This window comes from Macroventuria anomochaeta (genome assembly GCF_010093625.1).
Source record: "Macroventuria anomochaeta strain CBS 525.71 unplaced genomic scaffold BU25scaffold_25, whole genome shotgun sequence".
NCBI classification, from domain to species: Eukaryota; Fungi; Ascomycota; class Dothideomycetes; order Pleosporales; family Didymellaceae; genus Macroventuria; species Macroventuria anomochaeta.
The window spans coordinates 431,244-450,648 of NW_022985386.1; the positions used below are offsets into that span (position 1 = coordinate 431,244).

The window sequence follows — 19,405 nt, forward strand, 5'->3', positions numbered from 1 at the left end:
ATACTAATAGCGCCTGCGAAGTACTTGCAAGAAGATCGTGTCAGCGCAGTGAACGGATGGAGGTGATCGCAAAGCAGGGGTGAAAGATGAAGTTCAAGGTAGAAAACGACAGTTCCTGTGCTTTGGTCCTGGCTTGAGCATCGTATGGTATGGTTTGTATGGTCGTGCTGAATGACGCACTCGATCGCGGCAGATACGATCAACAGTCTCTTGATGATGTTTACCCAGTTGATGTGCTGTATTGACGTCTCAGATCGACGATGATTTGCATCTGCAAAATGGAACGGCAGCCTCATGTGTCACAAGACAGATCTTCACTGGACTTGCAGGGAATTGCGAATTGTCGAAGTCGGCTCTGTCTCCAGTTTGTAACAGTCTGTTGGTTCCACATATTCGAGTATCAACAGTCTGGAGGGCCATTACTCTATTGTAGTGCCTTGAAGCAATATTCGCCGTTAACGGACGCCTCAGACGTCGCTGGGTAAGGTATAGAATGCAGTGCCAATTATTCGCGGAACCAGACTTGATGCCTGCGTTATTGCCCACACTGTGTCTACATATGCAGACCACGTTCTGATCGGATGCAGGGGCGAGGTATGACATGGGTGCAGATGGGTCCGGATATGCAGCGTGGATCGCCCTATGCACGATGATGAACCTGGTGTCTGCCACTGTGCTGTGTGACCCTCGTGGCAGCACTGTGCTTCAGCGTGGTTGGCGTAGTGACAATTGTGTGGATCTGAGCATGTACGAAGTTTGAGGTGAGCGTGTAGCAACATCGAGATCTGAGTGGTACAGCTCGACGCGCCGCACTGGACTGTAATGACGCGGATGCAATATTGACTGATCTTCGACAGCTTCTCGAAAAGCAAATCCTCGCTGGAGATGACCCCACTTCCAAGCGTTCGAGAAACGACATTAGTGGGACTTTCCTAGGGTCTGGGCTGGCGTCAACGAAAACCGCGAGATCGAGTCCCTTGCCTAAATCTATCCACGGAAGACCTGCAGGCGGGCCCTCGCGCCATGCTAGCTTACCATGTCCAGACTCACCACTCCACCGGGGCCCCAAAGTGGGACGCTTGCAGGGAGAGAATTTGGTTGACATGAGCGTCTTGTTGTGAAGAGTCGAGATTGGATGTTGGAAACTCTCTGGATGTAAGGCCTATTACAGATCAGACGTTCAGTGTCGTATTGGATGGTCCTTGAATGTAACGAGGGCCTTGTCCCTCCAAGTGGATACAGAAGGATGTAAAATAATTTCCAAACTCGGTCCAATAACCGTAGCTGGCTGTAGCGAAATCACATGCAGTAGGTAGACAGAAGTGGTCTGTACTATGACCGTTAGGTCTCGAGCGCCGGTACGAACACTCATCCGCGCGGCTTGATTCGCGATCAGGCCTCGAATTGCAGCTCGATGGCAAGTCACTGTCAAGTGTCAATTCGTTCCGAGGTCGTTTTCATCATGCGGGCAATGGTCCGGGAGCGCAGGGGTCCATCGTGAACCTGTGAATCGGATCAGCGAAGGCCAGGAACTTCGTTCATACATTCATTGAGGATCAATCTTGGTAGTGTGAGATGGGTATCCACGATTTACACGCCACGCGGTCACGGTGATGCCGCGCTCTGGCAAGCATTCACAAGCATCGCCGGAGGATCGAAAAGCTTCGCGTCGTATCAGCAGCGAAGTTCAAGTTGCTGCCAAGCCCCACGTTTCTCCACGCGGGGTCGCCATTGGCCAGACTCGCCTGCCGAGCTGATGCTGCACACGGACGCGTTTGCCTGCGCTTGCCCAACATGAACTCTGGGACGCTCGAGGTTGACAGCCGCCGCGACTAACAAGCATTGTGGCGTCCTGGGCTTGCGACAGAAAATGATCCTTTGCAAAGCAGGCCTCCCAACGCCCGGCCAGTCCGTCTCGCGCATTGCAAATCTGACTGCGTGCTCGTGTGACGAGCTCTCATTGGCTAAAGATATAGTCTCCTTCACCAGCCAAGCAACACACCATGCCACTGCAGAAGCTTGCGCTGTCTGTATATAGCTTGTGCTTATGCCCGGCTTCAGAATCCAACCCAGGTTCAACATCCGCTTCCGCAGTCAAGCCTCGTTTATTTCCTTGACTTTCTTGGTACAGGCTCGGCGAAGCTTCACTCCTTCACAATGGCCGTCAAGACAGCAGGAGGGAACAGCGCGTTCCACAACACTGTCAACGACTTCGTAAGCAAAATCCGACATGGATCTGTGAGACTCCAACTGACACCACCAGGCTCACATCGAGGATCCTAATGAGCGCCGAAGACTTGCACTTGCTGAGATCGACAAGGCCCCCTTTGGCTGGTACCATGTTCGCGCCATTCTCGTTGCCGGAACTGGTTTCTTCACAGACAGCTACGACATCTTCTGTGTCTCTTTGTTGACCATCATGCTCGGTGTTGTCTACAAGCACGACAAGAGTGGTGTCCTCCTCACTCCCCAGGATACCGCCATCAAGCTTTCTACTTCCGCCGGTACCGTTCTTGGTCAGGTCGGCTTCGGTGCCCTCGCTGATATCGTTGGTCGCAAGAAGATGTACGGTCTTGAGCTCATTCTCATCATTGTTGCAACTCTTGCTCAGTCGCTCGTTGGTCCCGGTCCTGGTACATCCGTTGTTGGTCTCATCATCTTCTGGCGTGTACTGATGGGTATTGGTAAGTTGCATTCCTTGAGGCCAACCTGAACTGGTCTAACAGATACTAGGTATTGGCGGTGACTACCCTCTTTCGTCGATCATCACATCCGAGTTCGCTACCACCAAGTGGAGAGGTGCCATGATGGGCGCTGTCTTCGCCATGCAGGGTTTCGGCCAGCTTGGTGGTGCCATCGTCATGGTTTGCTTGACTGTTGGCTTCAAGTCCAAGCTCGACAACGTTAGCTCTTACGCCAACTGTACTGGCGAATGCCAGGTTGCTGTTGACAAGATGTGGCGTGCTTTGATCGGTATCGGTATCGTCCCTGCCGTCTGCGCTCTCTACTTCCGTCTCACCATTCCCGAGACGCCCCGTTACACCTTCGATGTCGCTCGTGACATCGAGAAGGCTAACGCTGATGTTAACCACTATGTTTCCGGCAAGAGGGGCGAGGGCGATGTTGATGAGATTACTGCGGCCACCACCCGCCAGGCCTCCATTGCTCAGCTTGAGGTCCCCAAGGCTTCATGGTCTGACTTCTTCCGTTTCTACGGCAAACTCAGGAACGGCAAGATTCTTTTCGGAACTGCCATGTCGTGGCTTCTGCTCGATGTCGCCTTCTACGGTCTCGGGCTAAACTCTTCTACAGTCCTTCAGGCTATCGGCTACGGAGGTGGTGCTACCGTCTACCACAAGCTCTACAACTTGGCCGCTGGTAACTGCATCCTCATCTGCGCTGGTGCGATTCCCGGATACTGGTTGGCTGTCGCGACCATCGATACTGTTGGTCGCAAGATCCTCCAGCTCGTCGGTTTCGTCATGCTCACCATTCTGTTCCTCATCTGGGGTTTCGCCTACCACCACCTCAGTGGCCATGCCATGTTGGCCATCTACGTTCTCATCCAGCTGTTCTTCAACTGGGGTCCCAACACCACTACCTTCATTGTCCCCGGCGAGTGCTTCCCTACTCGCTACCGTTCAACTTCTCACGGTATCTCTGCTGGTGCCGGAAAGATCGGTTCCATCATTGCCCAGGGTGCTATTGCTCCTCTCCGCACTCGTGGTGCTACCTCGAAGGATGCCAACCCTTGGCTCAACCATGTCATGCAAATCTTCTCTGCTTTCATGTTCGCCGGTATCTTTACCACTCTGCTGATCCCTGAGACGAAGAGGAGAACTCTGGAGGATCTCGCAATGGACTGGGACATGGGCAACGAGTCGATAACGGGAGCACCAGCTGCCAACAAGAGCATTGAGCGTGGTAGCGATGAAGAGCCCAAGGTTTAGGGCCGTTTTGAAGAGCTTTTTCGTGCCTAGCATTCCTTTCTGATAGATATCCCTTCGTGTAGCGCGGTTGTGTACAAATTGCATCCTAATACCTTACGACTAGCTTGGTTGTTCGAACTGTGTACCTGTTGATCAAGGGTGATGATGCTTAACAATTGCAGCATATGACAGGCTTCAGCATGCACGCACAATCACGGTTTAAAAATCTAACAACGGTGTTCGGATTTTTAGCCATCCTCGTTGTTGCATCACTTCCTGGAGCAAGGATGCATATCGCAATGTCAGCCCACCTACCTGTCTCGGCGTGAGGGGCAGATGCGCCATTGCAGCACCAAGATGTCGTGAGACCGCAAGGCCAGTAAAGCGTTCTCACGTACGGTGCATGGAGTTTGAGGCCCTGCAATCTCCGAGGATCAGACTGCTGACAGAGGAACATGGCTGAAGCTCACGCGATGTCGCCATGTATGCATGAGCTCGCACTTCTTCAGCGCGAGCTGACAAATGTGACCGTCTTACTAAGCAAGACTCTACGTACACTTCAGATACAAAGATTCCCAACTTGACGACTAACATTCTTCGACTATCGCAAAATTGACACACTATGTCCACCAAGCTTTATCCGTTGCGCACAGCGCTGATCGGACTATCGTCTTCGGGCGCCACTTCCTGGGCCGCCGCAGCTCACCTTCCCGGCCTGCTCTCGGAGGCAGGGCGGTCCAAGTTTGCCATCAAAGCACTTCTGAACAGCAGTGTTGATGCAGCAAACTCGGCCATCGAGAAGTATAAGCTCCCGGCTGACACCAAAGCTTACGGCTCGCCAGAAGATCTTGCTGCGGACCCAGACATCGACCTTGTTATATGCAATACAAGAGTCGACAAGCATTACGAGGTGATCATTCCAAGCATTAGGGCAGGCAAAGACGTGTTTGTGGAATGGCCTATCGCGGGTAAGAAGGAGCATATCGAAGAGATTGTTGAGGCGGCGAAGCAGAGTGGTTCTCGGGTCGCAGTTGGGTTGCAAAGACGATGGAACCCAGTCGTGTCGAAAGTGAGGGCTCTCATAAATGGCGACGATGTAAAACTGGGCAAATTGCTGAGTGCAGACGCACGTGTCTTTGGAGCTACGAACGACCGCGAGATCTTGCCGATTGGACTCGAATACTTCACTCACAAGGAAGTCGGTGGAAACGTTATCTCGATCGGCGTCGGTCATTGTGAGTCTAACACCTACTGGTGAGCATTCAGCCTCCTAACAGACAACAGCCCTTGATGTATTACTGTCGGTCATTGGCGATGTACAGCCTTCCACAGTCCAGGCCAAGACGCAGATCCAGCGTCCAGACATCCGCATCCGGGGTTCCTCAACAAACAAAATCATCAAAACAGTCAAGTCTGACGTCCCCGATCTCCTCTCCTTCAACGCCCAGCTACAACCCTCTCCGCACATAGCAGACGATGCCACCCTTGCATTCTTCTTCCGCCGCGGCCAGCCATTCCCTGGCACATCTTCTCTAACATGGACGATCAACTTTCAGAATGGTGAAATCAGAGTCGACTCGCCATCAAAGAGCTTCTTCGACGCTGATCCCAGCGACGACAAGCCTATCACGATCCAGGTCCATCGTTTTGAGGATGATAGTGTCGAGAAGGTGGAGTGGAGCTGGAGCTCGGAGCAGGCGGCGCTTCCTGTCCCGGCTCGCGCCGTGTCAGCGACCTTGCATGCGTTTGCTGACGGTCGAGATGCGGGAGATGGCTGGGTGAGTCTCGAGGACGCGGCGAAGAGGGCGGCGTTGATAGAGAAATTGCTTAACGCATAGAGAATGGGTGCGAACATTCTTGGTACCTCCAGTTTGAGGGGTACAGCGTGGGAGGGTTGAGAGACTCAAGGCGATAATCAGAAACAACTTACTGCTATCCTTTCCTTCCTCAAGCTCGTACGGCCATAACTACATGAGGCTTTTGTGCCACAAAGACGTGGCATGAAGAACATGGTTCACAAGAGTTGAATGCTCTAATAGTGATGGAAGACTATATGAGAGTGTGCGCGAATCCTGGAATGTTTTGGCATCTTGGTGCATGTGTGATACCAGCCTAGCTCGAAGGACACTTGAGTGGACAAAGTTGTGGCGAAGTGTATCTGGTATTATACATACAATGCAAGGCTACCTAAGAAGGGGCCTACGAAATGCTCTCATATTCCATGTACAACATGAATGCTGTAAATCATGATCGTGTATATGAATCGAAAGCTCCTTCGTCAGAGCGCCAAAGGCTCATAAACGCCATACCCAATGATGAGCAAATTTTGCATTTACGGGTGCTCGTGCTCCGCTGCATCTTTCGCCTCTTCAACTCGCTCCTGAATAAGATCAACCTGCTTGACCGGATGCAGGAGTACAGCTGGGAGACACATTCGTCCCTCACCAGCAAGCTCTTCCTCCTCGCCGCCGTCGTTGTCGACTTTGTAGCCCATCCACCTCTTCCACAGGTTCGGTGCGAATCCGGCGTGATAGTACCATGTTGTACCTAGGAAGTTGTGCTGTCGCTCGTCTGAGAAGACAGATAGCCTGGCACCACCAGATGCGCCGTTTCGCCCGTTGTTGAAGATGGCGGCGAGATACTGTGTCGGCCACTTGCGATCGATGAAGACAGGGTGTGGGGCGTAGACGGCTTTCAGGCCGTGATGTAGCGCGCAGGAACCGGGCCACATCTCGCTGAACATGGTGTGGCGGAAGTGAGACTGTTCGCGGTGCATGGTCTCGAGCAGGCGGCGTGACAGACGACCGGAAGTGTTGATGGCCGTTCGGCGTGGCGGGAGGCCGTTCTTGCGATCGTAGCCAGTGACATCTTCGTTCAAAATCCAATTGGTTCGATCTGGGTCGAAGAGTGGATTGAACACAATGAGATCGGCTGGCTCGCCTACACCCCACTCATGCTTGTCCTCCATCAAAGTATGTGGTGGTATCACATCCTCATCGATCTCGATGTCAGGGTAGCCCTGAGGCTTTTCCGGACCCCAAATATGCTTCTCTGGCTTCTGTAGCTCGGGCTGGGTGACATGTGGGTTCGGCGGGAGGTGCGATGACCAAGTGTTGGCTTTGCTATTGGTGCCATGCTCGGTCTGTACGCGCACCATGTGGGTGAAGTCTTCCCAGGAGCCATGGACGGATGGGACGTAGAAACGAGCGTTGCGCTCCCACAATCCCTTTCGAGGTTGCGCTTCACTCCACCGAGAGATCTGGCTGAAGAGGTGGTAGTAGTGACCGGTGTATCGAACGTCCATTTCCCAGTGCCAGATGTACTCGAATTCGGGATGCTGGTGCGCAAAGTAGGTGACGGGCATGAAAGTCGAACGGTATGCACCATGAACAGGCAGGTCGCGGTACATAGACTCCTCGACACCACCGTAGATGAGACCCATCTGCCGTTCGGACCATAGAGTGCCCATACCGGCAAACTCTGCTGGGAGAGACTTGCTCAGTACCTCCTGATAAACCTTCTCGTCTGCCCAGATCTGCTTGTTGTCGTCCTTGACGTGTATGAGGAAATGCACCTGATACTCACCGCCAGACGCAAGACTGAGTTCAGAGATCATGGATCGCAGATACATCAGGTCTTCGTCATCGTACTCATAGTCCCACCATGTGCGGATGAGTACTGCGGTTCGTGGAATGAGTTTGTTGTAGGTAGCCTTTTGCTGTTGGCGGACAGTCTCGGTAAGCGGCTGATCGGCTTCGGTCTGATTGTCGGCCTTCAGAGTGACATCAAGTTGTCGCTTCTGCACCGCCATGGCTTGGAATGCGTCGTCGCGAGTCTTTGGCTGCGTCTTGAAGCGCCCTTTGTTCTTCTTCAAGCAACGAGTCACAGCCTCACCCCATTTGACGTTCCGGTAGTCAACTTCCGGTGTGGCCTCCCAGACCTTCTCGATGCCCTCGCGGTCGCCTTCCATGCCAGCACCGGTACCTCCCCTTCTCTTGCTGTAGCCCATGCCGTACGGCCCCAAGCGTCCGAAGCGCTCGAAGCAGACGTCGTTCCTCAGACCAAGCAGGTCGTAGCTGCCCATAACGTTGTCAGGCATGCCCTTCGTCACCCCGTTATATGCTCGTAGTCCAGGGACTGCGACCGTATCTTTCGCGTCCAGGTAGCAGGTCTCGACAGGGCCGTATTTATCCACATAGTTGAGGCTGTTGTAGTCCGGATACGGATTGAAGGGTACCGAGTCAGGAACCTTTGCGCCATCTGCCCGTCTATCCTTGGCCGTTTCCTGCTTGCTCTCCGCTGGCGGCAGCTCAGGATCAATGTCTTCCTTCGTAGGGTACTCGGGAACGTTCTCCTTGCGGCTGACCAAAGTCCGTATGCCACCATGATAGCGCTTTAAGAATGGAAAGCTCTCCCATACTGGCGGCGGAGGAGGTGACTTGTACAGCTTGAGCTCTGCATTCCGTATCGAGTCCCAGCTGCTGTGCAACAGAAACCATATAAACAGGACCAATGTACTTGCTATCGCCAACCCAAAGTATCGTGTGAATGCGCGAGGGTTTCGGTAGCTGTATGCGCTTACGGATGGCTTCGACGGTGTTCTTCGATGCGTGCGCGATGATTTGCGGTTCGGTGCGAGGGGTCTGGCCTCGTGTGGGTTGTTCGGATTTACATCATAGGCGCCAGAGGATGCCCTTGACGAGTACGGACTCGATGCGTCCGAGGATGTGTAGCTGTCATTGTCGTCGCTGTCATAGCGCTTCTCGTTATATTCGCCGTCTTCGAGGTCACGTTCCACCTGGTTGTAGGCTTGCGGTTTCCGCTTTGCTACCGAGAGCTGCGGCCTGAAGCCCAGCATGATGTATGACTACACGTGATGCACGCCTGTCACATCCGAAAAGCACCGGGGTTGACGTGGAGTGACAGCGTAGGCGCAAGGAAGGACGGCCAGGAATGTGTAGTAGGGCGAATGACGTCTGAAGTGTTGCGACACCAGGCGAAAGCGCCAAATGAGTATCTCGCTACAAAAGACGGTGCGTAGTCGTAACAATGCGTATAGAACGGAGTCGTAGCGTCGTGAGATCGTACAGGACTGCCGTCAAGATGTGGTTGAGTTGAGCCTCAGCAAGCCAAGGATTCACCAAACAAAACCCCGTTGCTGGGGTTGCGGCGACGGCAGGTGCGGCTCATGTCAATGCTTTCCCCACTCCTCCCCACACCCAACCCAACTACATCCCAGTCATTGACGACTGACAGAAAGACATTACGCGCTCAGAGTGGCCTCGAAGCTGCGCCGTTTGAGATGGTCTACTTTGTGAGTTCCTGGCCGCTATCAGCAAAACAGCCAGCCACGTCCAATAGAGTGCAGAGCCTTAAGCGTTAGATATGCACCACCGCAGTCGCCCGGTACACGAACTTCTACCTCCCTTGTAGCTGACCTGGGAACATCCAACGGGGGCAATACGTCGAGCTGTCTCTGGCGTGCCTGTTTTCTTGTGGTGAGCTGAGGCCTCGAACCCCTGCCGGCGTGCATTCCAGCCAGAACACTCATCCCAATCCAAGACTCATCCTAGGATACCACGAAGATGCCAGAGTTGAACACCACGAGAAAGGTCAATTAACGCAACCTTCAAATGCACGACTGTTACTGCAGCTGGAGTTGGTGACAGCTTAGAGATGCTCTTCAGGATCTGCCTAGTGTCACAACGTCACGATGCATGTGGAAGTCATGGGGTAACATGAAGAATCTCTCCTTCCGCTGCCACCAGCCCAACGTACGTGGCGGAAAGTCTTGCTGCGTCGTTTACCGAGATCCTTGTGTCGAACAGATGTGCGTGCGGCTGAAGTCGCTCCAACTTCCTCAAGAGTACTAACTCGAAAGCTTAACATACCAGGATATACAGAATAACCATGGAGTGGATCATCAACAGTATCTAGGCATTGACCCCAAGGTCGCCCTGTACACTCATTCTGATACCATTTTGGGCTAAGATATGTACATTCTAGGTTTCCCAATGCTTCGAGCAGCGATGAACCATCTCAACCAGATCCTGAGCTAGTTAGGTATCTACGCAGCGCCTTTGATATCATGACACACCGAACACGACCAGTCGGGCAACCACCAAAGAGAAGACAATCGCCAGACATGGAAGTCGTAAGGTTTCCTACTTCCTACATTCGAGCTAAAGTTCTTAGCGTGCCGAGCCGCTGGTGCCTGTTGATGTTGCCTCTCTTAGACAATGCAGCCTTGAAGGAGGAAGACTCGAGCAGCCTCGTTGCGGAGAATCGAGTACCGTCGAACGTGACCAGTACTGGACTGGGGCGATCAAAAGTCTTTCGGTCGAGATTTCGGCGTATACATGTTCGAGCGTATCAACTTGGGTATGGTCGAGAATTACATCTACTGGTGTATTGGCATCCTGTCCGACTCTCCTGGGATCAAATTCGATACAGCTCCTTGTTGCGAGGCATCGAGACAGCCGGCGTTGCAGTCAGATTCGGCGTACAGGCGGTGCCAACGACGCTGATTGCGACAGCCAGCATCAACTGCGCTTTGTGGTTACGCAACGAGCCAGGTTGTGGCGAAGTTGATTGATTGATTGATTGATTGATTGGTTTAACCTTCTATCTGAGTCTAAGACTATGGAAGACGAGAGGGCAGTAGCTCCTCTGGTAATGCGAAGATTTAGTTCCAAGATTTTGGGGTTGTGGCGAAATTCAACAAGCCCGAAAGGGAAGGAGCTTGACAGTCTGAGTCTGGGCAGCTTACATTCAGTACAGCGCACCCGCGACTGGCGTCAGTTCGAAAGGTGCACTTGCCTCGTTGCTTGGTACGGTACACCGGTGTGTGCGGGGAAGGTGCGGGAGCGTCCGAATTAGCGTGTGTTTGAATGATGACCGAGCGCGCTAGAGACGTTCAGCTGCAAGTCAGCACCTGAGTCTGCACTACCATCTGCTAGGAGTGGTATACAGCTCGCTACCTCCTCTATATCAACCGAGGGTTATTTCGACAGTACGCTGACATTGTAACTTCCAGCGGCCCTTCAAGATGACAGACCCGAAACCCCTCATCTTCTACGACATCTCCTCACCCCTCCAGCCACGGTCATATGCGCCAAACCCCTCGAAAGGCCGATTGGCGCTGTCATTCAAAGACGTGCCTTTCAAGACGACCTGGGTCGAGATTCCCGACATTCCCAAGGTCCGACAGGGTCTTCATTGCCCGGCCACTCGCAAGTTTGATGATGGTACGGATCTACCTATCTATGAGTATGCCAATGTTTACTATGGTCATAGGCTCCAACTTTTATACGCTACCTATGCTGCAAGACCCTTCAGGCAAGGTCATTGGTGACTCCTTCGACATCGCCAATTACCTCGAGGAAACGTTCCCGGACTCAGGCGGCCGCCTCTTTCCTCAGGATTCCACACGCACAGGACTCGACTACGAGAGCCCTCAGAAGGACACAACAATCCTCATACCTTTGACTACCAACGAGGGCGCAAAGAATGAAGCCTACGCTCGGTTCAATTGGCATGTCGATGCAACCTTCACAGCTCATGTAATACTGGTCGCATACTACATGCCCTTCAATCCCGAGACGGCCGAGGCCACGAGAGCGGTCTTTCTCAAACGCGCACATCTGAGCTCCTGGGATGACTTTTCCGTCCAGGGTGAGGGAAGGGAGCGGATCAAGGCATCGTTCAAGGAGGCACTCACCTCATTGGCTCAGCTGTTTACTGTTCACGAAGATGGCCCGTACCTGGAGGGCAAGGAGGCCAACTATGCTGATCTGATCGTGGGAGGATGGCTGAACATGTTTTCTGAATGCACGCCGGCAGATGAGTGGAAGGACTTCAGAACATGGCACGGCGGAGTCTTCGCACGACTACATGATGCGTTGAAGGAGAATTACTACGTGTGCAAGTAAAGTATGTCACTCACGGTTGCTGAGTTTGAGCAACAAGGCCTCTTGGGAGCTCCCGAGACCTCGAAAAGCTAGATAATGTGACTCGCGAAATATTGATTCGTCCTGTAGTCTATGACGATTAAATTCTGTCGTGGTCAGATTCTCCATTCTCATGGGTAGGTAAAGCGATGGATGCACTCAGCGCCAGTCTTTTTGGACTCGGTGCTCTTCTGAAGAACGGTCGTAGCACTCGCTGCGGTAGGAAGCAATGCAGCGTGAAACTCATGTACACCATCTCAACCCATCCTATCATCCCATACGCATTCGACATCCCGCTTATCATCCCCGCGCCACACATCGCCAGGCCGGTTCTTTGCCGCAACAGCGGTCCTGATCTGCGATCCCAGTTCCGGCGGCCCAGAGCCAATGACCTGCGTCCTCCCCTTCTCCACTGTCTCATCCAGGAACGCATCGACCAACGACGAAACCTCCGGCCGTGTGTTGTCGAGGTACGTGATGCTAAAGTTGGGATGCTCTTGAATCAGATCTTCGAGTCCGCGGTTCAGAGGCGCTGAGTAAGTACTTGACGCTGATGGTACAGGTGAAAGCTTGTCATTGAACCCGTAATCCTTGCTCTTCTCTCCGTATTGCTGGTGAGGCTGTTGCTGTCGCGAAAGCATCCTAGCGTCAGGCCTTGTAACAAAGATCCGGATCCGGAAGCGCTTCTTCGTCTCCACGCTCACAATCGGCGCTTTTCCAATCTTATCCTTGTCATGACTATTAGTCGTTCGTGTGAGCGTCTGGTCGAGCTGCGACTTCAGGTACGCCAGCTCGGGGCTGATCCACGCCAGATTCTCGAGATGCCGAATAGTCCATACGAGTTCGATGTTGCTTATGGGTGACGAGTCGGCGACCGCGGCCATGATGATGGGGAGGGTATAGGTGATGCCTGTGCCGCCGGAGATGGCGAGGATGTTTGAGACCTCATCGTTCAGGATTGAGCCGCCGTATGGTCCTTGCAGAATAACTGGTGTCGTGTCGTCGCCGTAAGGGTAGCGGCTTGCAGCTGCCTCCGCAAGTTCGGCTAGTTTTTTGGTCTCGCCGTTGCAGGCGCGGATGATGTAAACATGGCTTTGCACTGGAGAGATTGTAGTTGGATTCGATGCTGGTGTGAAAGGGTGCGATTGCCAGATGCTGAGCGCTGGGAAGGTAAGGTAGAAGTGTTGACCAAGTTCCCAGGGTTGATGGCTGTAGGAGAACGTCATGCGGATGATTGTCCCTGTTGGGTCTTTGAGGACCTCCATCTTCGCAGGAATGGAACGGAAGCCGAAGCCGCTGCTTCCATCTTTGTACCTGAAGTGTATGAGGCAGGTACGGACTGTGCGTGCGACGAGGTCAAAACCCATGATGGCTGAAGATGCTATCATCCAACATGATAGTTGTTCCCAGTGGCCCCAGCATGCCCCGATGTATCTGGACCTTGGTTAGCGGAACTCATAGAGAGGGAAGGTAAGTTTTCATCGTACAGGCCAGCAACAATCAAGTGGGACTTGCGAAAGAACTCGTAACCTGTCCAGCGGATTACAGGCCTCAGGCTGAAGACGAAGAGAAAGGTGATAAAGCTCTGTGCCACAATGCCCCAAATCATGTACTTCTGTTTAATCCACTCAATGTATACGGTCGGTTGGGGCTGGTAGAGTCGTCCTTCGACGATGGTCCATATGATAGCATGGATAAAGCTTTGGACTAAGATGATTCGCCCCGTCCAGCGGTGCAAGAAGTTGAAGCTCTGGTATGGGATACCAGTGAGCAAGCTGAGTACTGAATCGCGGGCGCACAACGCGATTGTCAAGGGAGTCAAGGCAAACGCAAACGCACCAAGGCGGTCGGCAAAGCCACCAATGCCGCTGCGAATGTTGTGCAGATTGGTGCCTTTGACTGGAGTCACCCATGTCTTATATGTAATACCGGCCAGACTGGGTGTGGTGGGTTATTCAATTGAAAAGTAGCAGCCGCCACCTGAACTTACGAGAATGCGGTGAGATAGGCACAAAGAACGAACAGAACCAGAATCTGTAATCTTGTTGTGTGCTTGAACACCTTTTGACACTCAGGTACCAGATACCTTCTGACAATAGCAGCCACAAGTCGAACCAGTCGATAACAGAAGCCTTGTCTAGCACCGTCTCCGTTCTTCTTGCTTGGCCGAAGGAGTCGCGAGAAGACCGTCGCGAGTAACAGCATACCAAAGACTACCCACATGATGAAGGTGTAGATCATCGACTTCTCATGAGCTTCATATACCGAGTCGAGGTACTCGCAGGACCCAGCATCGTTGGTGCATGGAAGATATCGAGTCGCATAGCCCCAGTAATGGACTGCGGTGCCCTCCTCGCTCTGAATGTGAGCTCGTGCGGCTAGCGCATTGTCGCTTGAATTGAAGATCATCGTAAGGAGAGGACGCAGCACAGCTGCAAAAGCAAAGACAAGAAAACAGAAGAAGATTGGACTGCCAAAGTGGTGAGAACATCACAGCAGCTCCATTGACCTTATGAGCAAAGCACAGCAACCGCCGAAATTTCGCTGGTTCCACAGGGCAAATGGGCCAAGCCTTGTCGAAGGCTGGCGACTTGTCGACTTCGTCGTTTTGATCCTTCCTGACCAGGATCCAGGATCCAGTCGTATTGGTTCTTACCCAGATGTCTGAGACATTGTGGTCTCCACTTTAACGGTGCCGGGTCAGTGGGAACGAAGCGATGGGCGGTAGAGCTACCCGGGACCATCGAGACGACAACGGTGGCGGACTACCGTGGAAGTTGTCTTCTTGTAGTGTAGCATTGACAAAGCTGCGTTGATGCTGATAGCTCACATGATGATGCTGTAGCTTCTGTTGTTGGCGGTCCTGGGTTCTTGCTGAACCGATTCAAGTCTGGCAGCTTAACGCGTAATTCATCGTAGAGGGAAACAGGAAAGAGGCATCTATGCCGAGCCCTTGACAGACGGATTGGGGCATTTCCAGAATTGCCACGTGCCTGTCATTAATCGTGAAAGCAATGCGTTGCATGGACAAGACCTGCGCTCCTCGCACAGGCTTGGCTTAGGTAACGCCGACATGGATGTGGCATCGCGTCGTTGGTGTTGATGAGATCAGGAGCGCAGTGGGGGTGTGAAGTGGAGATGCCGACGGAAACATGAAACAAATGAAGTGTCCGTGCGTCGGCATGCAGACTTCGTAGCATACGCCGTTCTGAATCTTAGGTCTCTGACTTCAAATCTGGAGTACACATAGGGATACGTCAGATCATATATCAAAGTTCGCTTGCTTGATGAGAAAACGAAGAACGCCTCCTGGCATACCCACACAACGATGATAAGAAGTCTTGCGGAGCGCACTACGACTACTTATTCGGGAGCAATTGCCGCTTCCAAGCAGTGCGTTCATCATCATAGCATGGCTCCCACAGTCTGAAATAGCTTCGGCAATCGAAAGAGGCAGGGTAACAACACTGCGCGAGGACTAACAACCACCAGACACATCCAGACGATTTATACAGCTTCTTTGGTCTGCACACGTTCAGTACTGACGCTGCGCCGTTTCTTTTCACCCATATCGCCTACTTCACCTCTTGCGATACGTGCGTCCGCTTCGATGAACTCAGCTGGTCGATGCAATTGTACTGCCAGCGTATTCTTGTGGATTAAGATGCCAGGCTGAGTCTCGAAGAAACGATCGATATCTTCAAGTGTTCTGTTCGCAGTTTCTGGGTATAGGAAGTAGGTGATCGGAATGAAGGCGAAACAGATCACAGCCCAAATGATCCAGAACTTGTATTTCAAGTTCTGTATTCCTGGCAATGTGGCTTGAACAACGACGTAGTTGCAGATCCCTTCATAAGTTAGCTGTTTTGCCAATCTTAGCGTCACTGATACTCACAGTTCGTGCTCATTGCCAATGATGCACCTTTCGTTCGCATCTCGAGGGCGTTAATTCTGTTGACACATCAGCTGGTGAAGGTAGTCACAGGATCCAATACGCACTCAGTAGGGTACAGCCATGGTACACCAAGAACACCCATGCCGAAGCTCGCAAAGAAGACGAAGAAGAATGAGACCGCCACTATGCCAAACTTGTAAAAGTCTCCGCCGGCTTCGGTTTGACCTTGAGCTGCTGCAATGACAATCCAGCATATTGAGCAAGCCGCAGCCGAAACCATCATGACCTGTCATATGTCAGCGCGGTCCAGCAGCTTGCGAAGAAGCACTCACCTTGCGCCTTCCGTAGCGTTCGATCACAAAGTACGCCAGACAAGCGAACAGAAGATAATCAAGAGACCCAGCAGCAGCCAATATTCTTGACAACAGCTCAGATATGCCCAGCGAGTTGATGAAGATGTAGCTCATGTAGTAGCTGGTGACCTGAAACTTTGTTAGGTTGCAGAGCAATACCTCATCACTTCAACATACATTAATTCCTGAGATCTGGTTCATGGCCTGCATCCATGCGCCGAGGATCATACGTCTTAGAACTCCACTTGGGCCCTTGCCACTGAGCAATTGCCACCAAGTGTATGTGTTCATATGCTCACGGTCAAGGATGTCCTTGATGATGTTGTACTGCGTGATAACCGTCGGAGACTCAGGAGTTGCGTCGTGACCTTCTAGAGCAGCGATGACTTCTAGGGCTTCTTCGTGCTTGCCTTTGCGGATGAGGAGTCGAGGCGAGTCCGGCAAGAACGGGCACATGGCATAAATGCAGAAGGTGAAGAACAACTGAAACGCGAGTGGGAATCTCCATGCTACGTCTCGTGGCGCAAACGAGAATCCAAGGGTAAGCCAGTTCGAGATGCTGAAGCCCGTGATACAGTTGGCTAGTGAGCTAGATCAGTCAGATGCTACGAGGAATTTGGAGGTTGTTCTCACCCATCTGAATGATGACCAGCTTTCCTCTACTGTTCATCTTACTTGTCTCCGCTTGCCAGACACCAGCTGTAGCAGTGTTCATGCCAGTTCCTATCCCCGCTACGATTCGTCCGACCATCATACTTGCGACAGACCAACTGCACGTCTGTATGACGGCGCCGATGCCGATGACGGTGGAGCCAAGTATGATCTGACGAGGTCGGCCCAGCATATCGCCAGTCCATATTGTGCTCATGGCACCAATAAAGCAGCCAATGTTGTAAATCGAAGTCATTACCCCTGTATCAGCTGTCATCACACTAGAATATGCCTTCTAGAACTTCGGGTCTACGCACCCTGCATGTTCGCGGACGGGTAGCCGAACGTATGGAGAAAGTTTTCTGAGATGATTACATTGCCGAAGACGCCCTGATCATATCCATAGAAACTGTGCTCTGTCAATTGCTGTGACTCCAACTATCTGCGATGGTTACTTACATCAAGACAGTCGAGGCTGCAATCGATATCCAGACCGTAAGCCTTTCGCCTGACCCTCCAAGGTACTTGCGTGGCATGTTTGCTGATGCTTGATTGGGGCCGATCGCTTCTACGGCTGCTTCGCTTAGGACATGTATAAACATACAGTTCAGGGTTGCAAGGCTCTATGAAGGATCGTACAAAGCCACAATTCGAAGGATAAGGACGTTCGCAGTCATTCAGGATTCAGTACGGCGAGATCGGCACCTTTTATACGGTACACAGGAGGGGCTTGTAGAATAATGTCGTCTGTCGACCGGCATAATAGATGATGTTTCTGAGCTTCCTCGTTACGAGGATGCACCTTTCCCCAGATTTCGAATCACATCCCCCATACCCCAAGGCAATCGATACACACTGCCGTCATTATTCGTCCATCTGAGAGCCAAGGTCCTGCGGCCCACATCATAAGCTATGAAAGGGCTGCATAAGCGATCAAGTTGCATGGGAAAGAGGAAAAAGATACCCGGGAGTAGTGGTGGCGAGGTTACAAGGCGGAAACAATGCTGGCCGGCTTACTAGCTTGGGGAAGGCGGTTGCCCGGGGGGTGATGAGACGCGGAAAGTACAGCGAGCGGGGTAAGAAGGTGCTGCGATTTCAAAGGCGCATCGATAGCATCGCGCAACTTCCCAAAATCCTTATGACTCGAAAGCCGACGTTGTTGTTTCCGACGACTATGCTTTCTTCGAAATCGAAGCTCCCTTTGGTGAGTAACATCGATGACGTCAGAGCATCGACTTTTCCAGCGTGTTAATCGACATCTTTACGGCAATCTTGACCTCGCTCAAGACGCGCTCGAAATGTCTCATCGATCAATTTACATAACTGCAGCAATGGAGCCCACAATGTCGCCATCTCGTATGCCCTCGCTGATCCACACGTTGAATTCTTAGGAGGACGCTCGAGAAGATTGAGGACCCATATACCATCCGTTGTCTAAAAGCAATATCGAACAACACAGCATACCTACTTCACTGGAAGTAAAGATACTGGCCATCTAACATGGTTTGCATAATTGACTAAGATTTACCGTGATCAGAGAAAGATGCGAATGATCAGTGTCTCCATACATCCTGTTCCTTCAATCGAAAATGTTACGAATGCCAGATTACGAAGGGAGTAGCGAAGTCACAGGAGGCCGTTCCTTTTCAAACATATACCTTCCCGAAAATACCTCGAACACCGACCACTCGACGATGACTTCACTGCGAGGGATGTTTGCCGCCGCGAAGTACCGTCTACCAAACAGACGCAATATAGTATTATCTCACGCCATGCCTCGACTCGACACGCGGAAGTCATACTCGATCAGAATCTGCAAGCCACCTGCAAACAATCCGTGTACACGTTTCTTATTCCTCATTTCTCCGTACGCGTCAGCCCCCAAGTTCAACCCATGACCCACGTTCACTCCCCATCCGCTCGGCACCCACAAACCCACGCACACCTTCCCCGAAGGTGCAAAAAAAGTAAAAGACACAACCATCACATGCTTTCCCACCTCGCTTACCGCCCTACAGATTGCCTACATAACCATCGTTTCAGCATCGTTACACAGCATGATGTAGTCTGCCGAGTAGTGAGCGGGGTGAGCAGGCCTCATCTACACCCGCATCCGACCGCGATCCAGGTCAGCGGAGCCGAAAGACGACACTGCGTCTGTGTCGTTTCGTCGCTCCGAAGAGGGTCTAGACGCTGCGTCCGGTGGAGGGCTGGATTGATGTAGTGGTTGTGTAAGGGTGTGTAGGGCGATGTTGTGAGACAGCGGATGAGGAGCGGCAGAGAGAAGACTATGGTTGAATGAGAGAGATGTATGGTGAAGTGTGAACCGGGCATCTGGCAGAGTCTAAGGTGTGGATGGGTGGGATAGTGGGCAGGCCGTGGACAGAGAGAACGACTGGACAGGTGTCAGAAGTGCCATCCACGCATGCGGCTAGAAAATGTATACACGTATACGAGTGTGTTTTGCGGCAGCCAGTTCTGTGGCTTCGGTGAGCAACGTAGAAGGCTGATAGGAGGGGCAGCACGAGCTAGAAGACGACATACCTGCATTACCTGAGACAGCATTGCCGAACACTTCTGACATTACGGGCAGTTTGCAAACCCCACTGCTCCACACTATCCGTATTT

General features: G+C 52.2%; 7 protein-coding genes across 7 annotated transcripts; 3 read left to right on the forward strand and 4 right to left on the reverse strand.

The window, feature by feature from the left end:
• Positions 1-2,157: 2,157 nt before the first annotated feature.
• On the forward strand, positions 2,158-3,950 carry BU25DRAFT_423288 (inorganic phosphate transporter 1-6 /Pi cotransporter; the record flags this gene model as incomplete). The annotated part of the gene is made up of 3 exons (XM_033708202.1): positions 2,158-2,214; positions 2,264-2,684; positions 2,734-3,950. 3 exons carry the CDS (start codon positions 2,158-2,160, stop codon positions 3,948-3,950), a joined length of 1,695 nt encoding a protein of 564 aa, XP_033559792.1.
• Positions 3,951-4,251: 301 nt separating this feature from the next.
• Positions 4,252-6,014, forward strand: BU25DRAFT_116465 (putative oxidoreductase). The gene is made up of 2 exons (XM_033700393.1): positions 4,252-5,164; positions 5,214-6,014. The coding sequence occupies exons 1-2, from the start codon at positions 4,552-4,554 to the stop codon at positions 5,765-5,767; spliced, it is 1,167 nt and encodes a 388-aa protein (XP_033559793.1). The 5' UTR covers positions 4,252-4,551; the 3' UTR covers positions 5,768-6,014.
• On the reverse strand, positions 5,874-9,033 carry BU25DRAFT_412635 (uncharacterized protein). Its single transcript, XM_033706839.1, has one exon. The coding sequence runs from the start codon at positions 8,785-8,787 to the stop codon at positions 6,262-6,264; it is 2,526 nt and encodes an 841-aa protein (XP_033559794.1). The 5' UTR covers positions 8,788-9,033; the 3' UTR covers positions 5,874-6,261.
• A 1,718-nt stretch (positions 9,034-10,751) lies between these two features.
• On the forward strand, positions 10,752-11,998 carry BU25DRAFT_116562 (uncharacterized protein). Its single transcript, XM_033700394.1, has 2 exons — positions 10,752-11,176; positions 11,226-11,998. Exons 1-2 carry the CDS (start codon positions 10,978-10,980, stop codon positions 11,858-11,860), a joined length of 834 nt encoding a protein of 277 aa, XP_033559795.1. The 5' UTR covers positions 10,752-10,977; the 3' UTR covers positions 11,861-11,998.
• A 137-nt stretch (positions 11,999-12,135) lies between these two features.
• BU25DRAFT_345717 (uncharacterized protein) lies at positions 12,136-14,083 on the reverse strand (the record flags this gene model as incomplete). The annotated part of the gene is made up of 3 exons (XM_033703061.1): positions 12,136-13,312; positions 13,366-13,815; positions 13,869-14,083. The coding sequence occupies 3 exons, from the start codon at positions 14,081-14,083 to the stop codon at positions 12,136-12,138; spliced, it is 1,842 nt and encodes a 613-aa protein (XP_033559796.1).
• Positions 14,084-15,385: 1,302 nt separating this feature from the next.
• On the reverse strand, positions 15,386-17,313 carry BU25DRAFT_432861 (general substrate transporter; the record flags this gene model as incomplete). Its single annotated transcript, XM_033708746.1, has 8 exons — positions 15,386-15,726; positions 15,774-15,829; positions 15,878-16,059; positions 16,106-16,255; positions 16,304-16,707; positions 16,760-17,038; positions 17,095-17,186; positions 17,237-17,313. The coding sequence occupies 8 exons, from the start codon at positions 17,311-17,313 to the stop codon at positions 15,386-15,388; spliced, it is 1,581 nt and encodes a 526-aa protein (XP_033559797.1).
• Positions 17,314-18,669: 1,356 nt separating this feature from the next.
• BU25DRAFT_412639 (uncharacterized protein) lies at positions 18,670-19,324 on the reverse strand (the record flags this gene model as incomplete). The annotated part of the gene is made up of 2 exons (XM_033706840.1): positions 18,796-19,324; positions 18,670-18,744 (listed from the first exon to the last, which is right to left on the reverse strand). A coding segment is annotated over exon 1 (233 nt), but the record flags the coding sequence as incomplete, so codon positions are not given.
• Between the last annotated feature and the right edge of the window lie 81 nt (positions 19,325-19,405).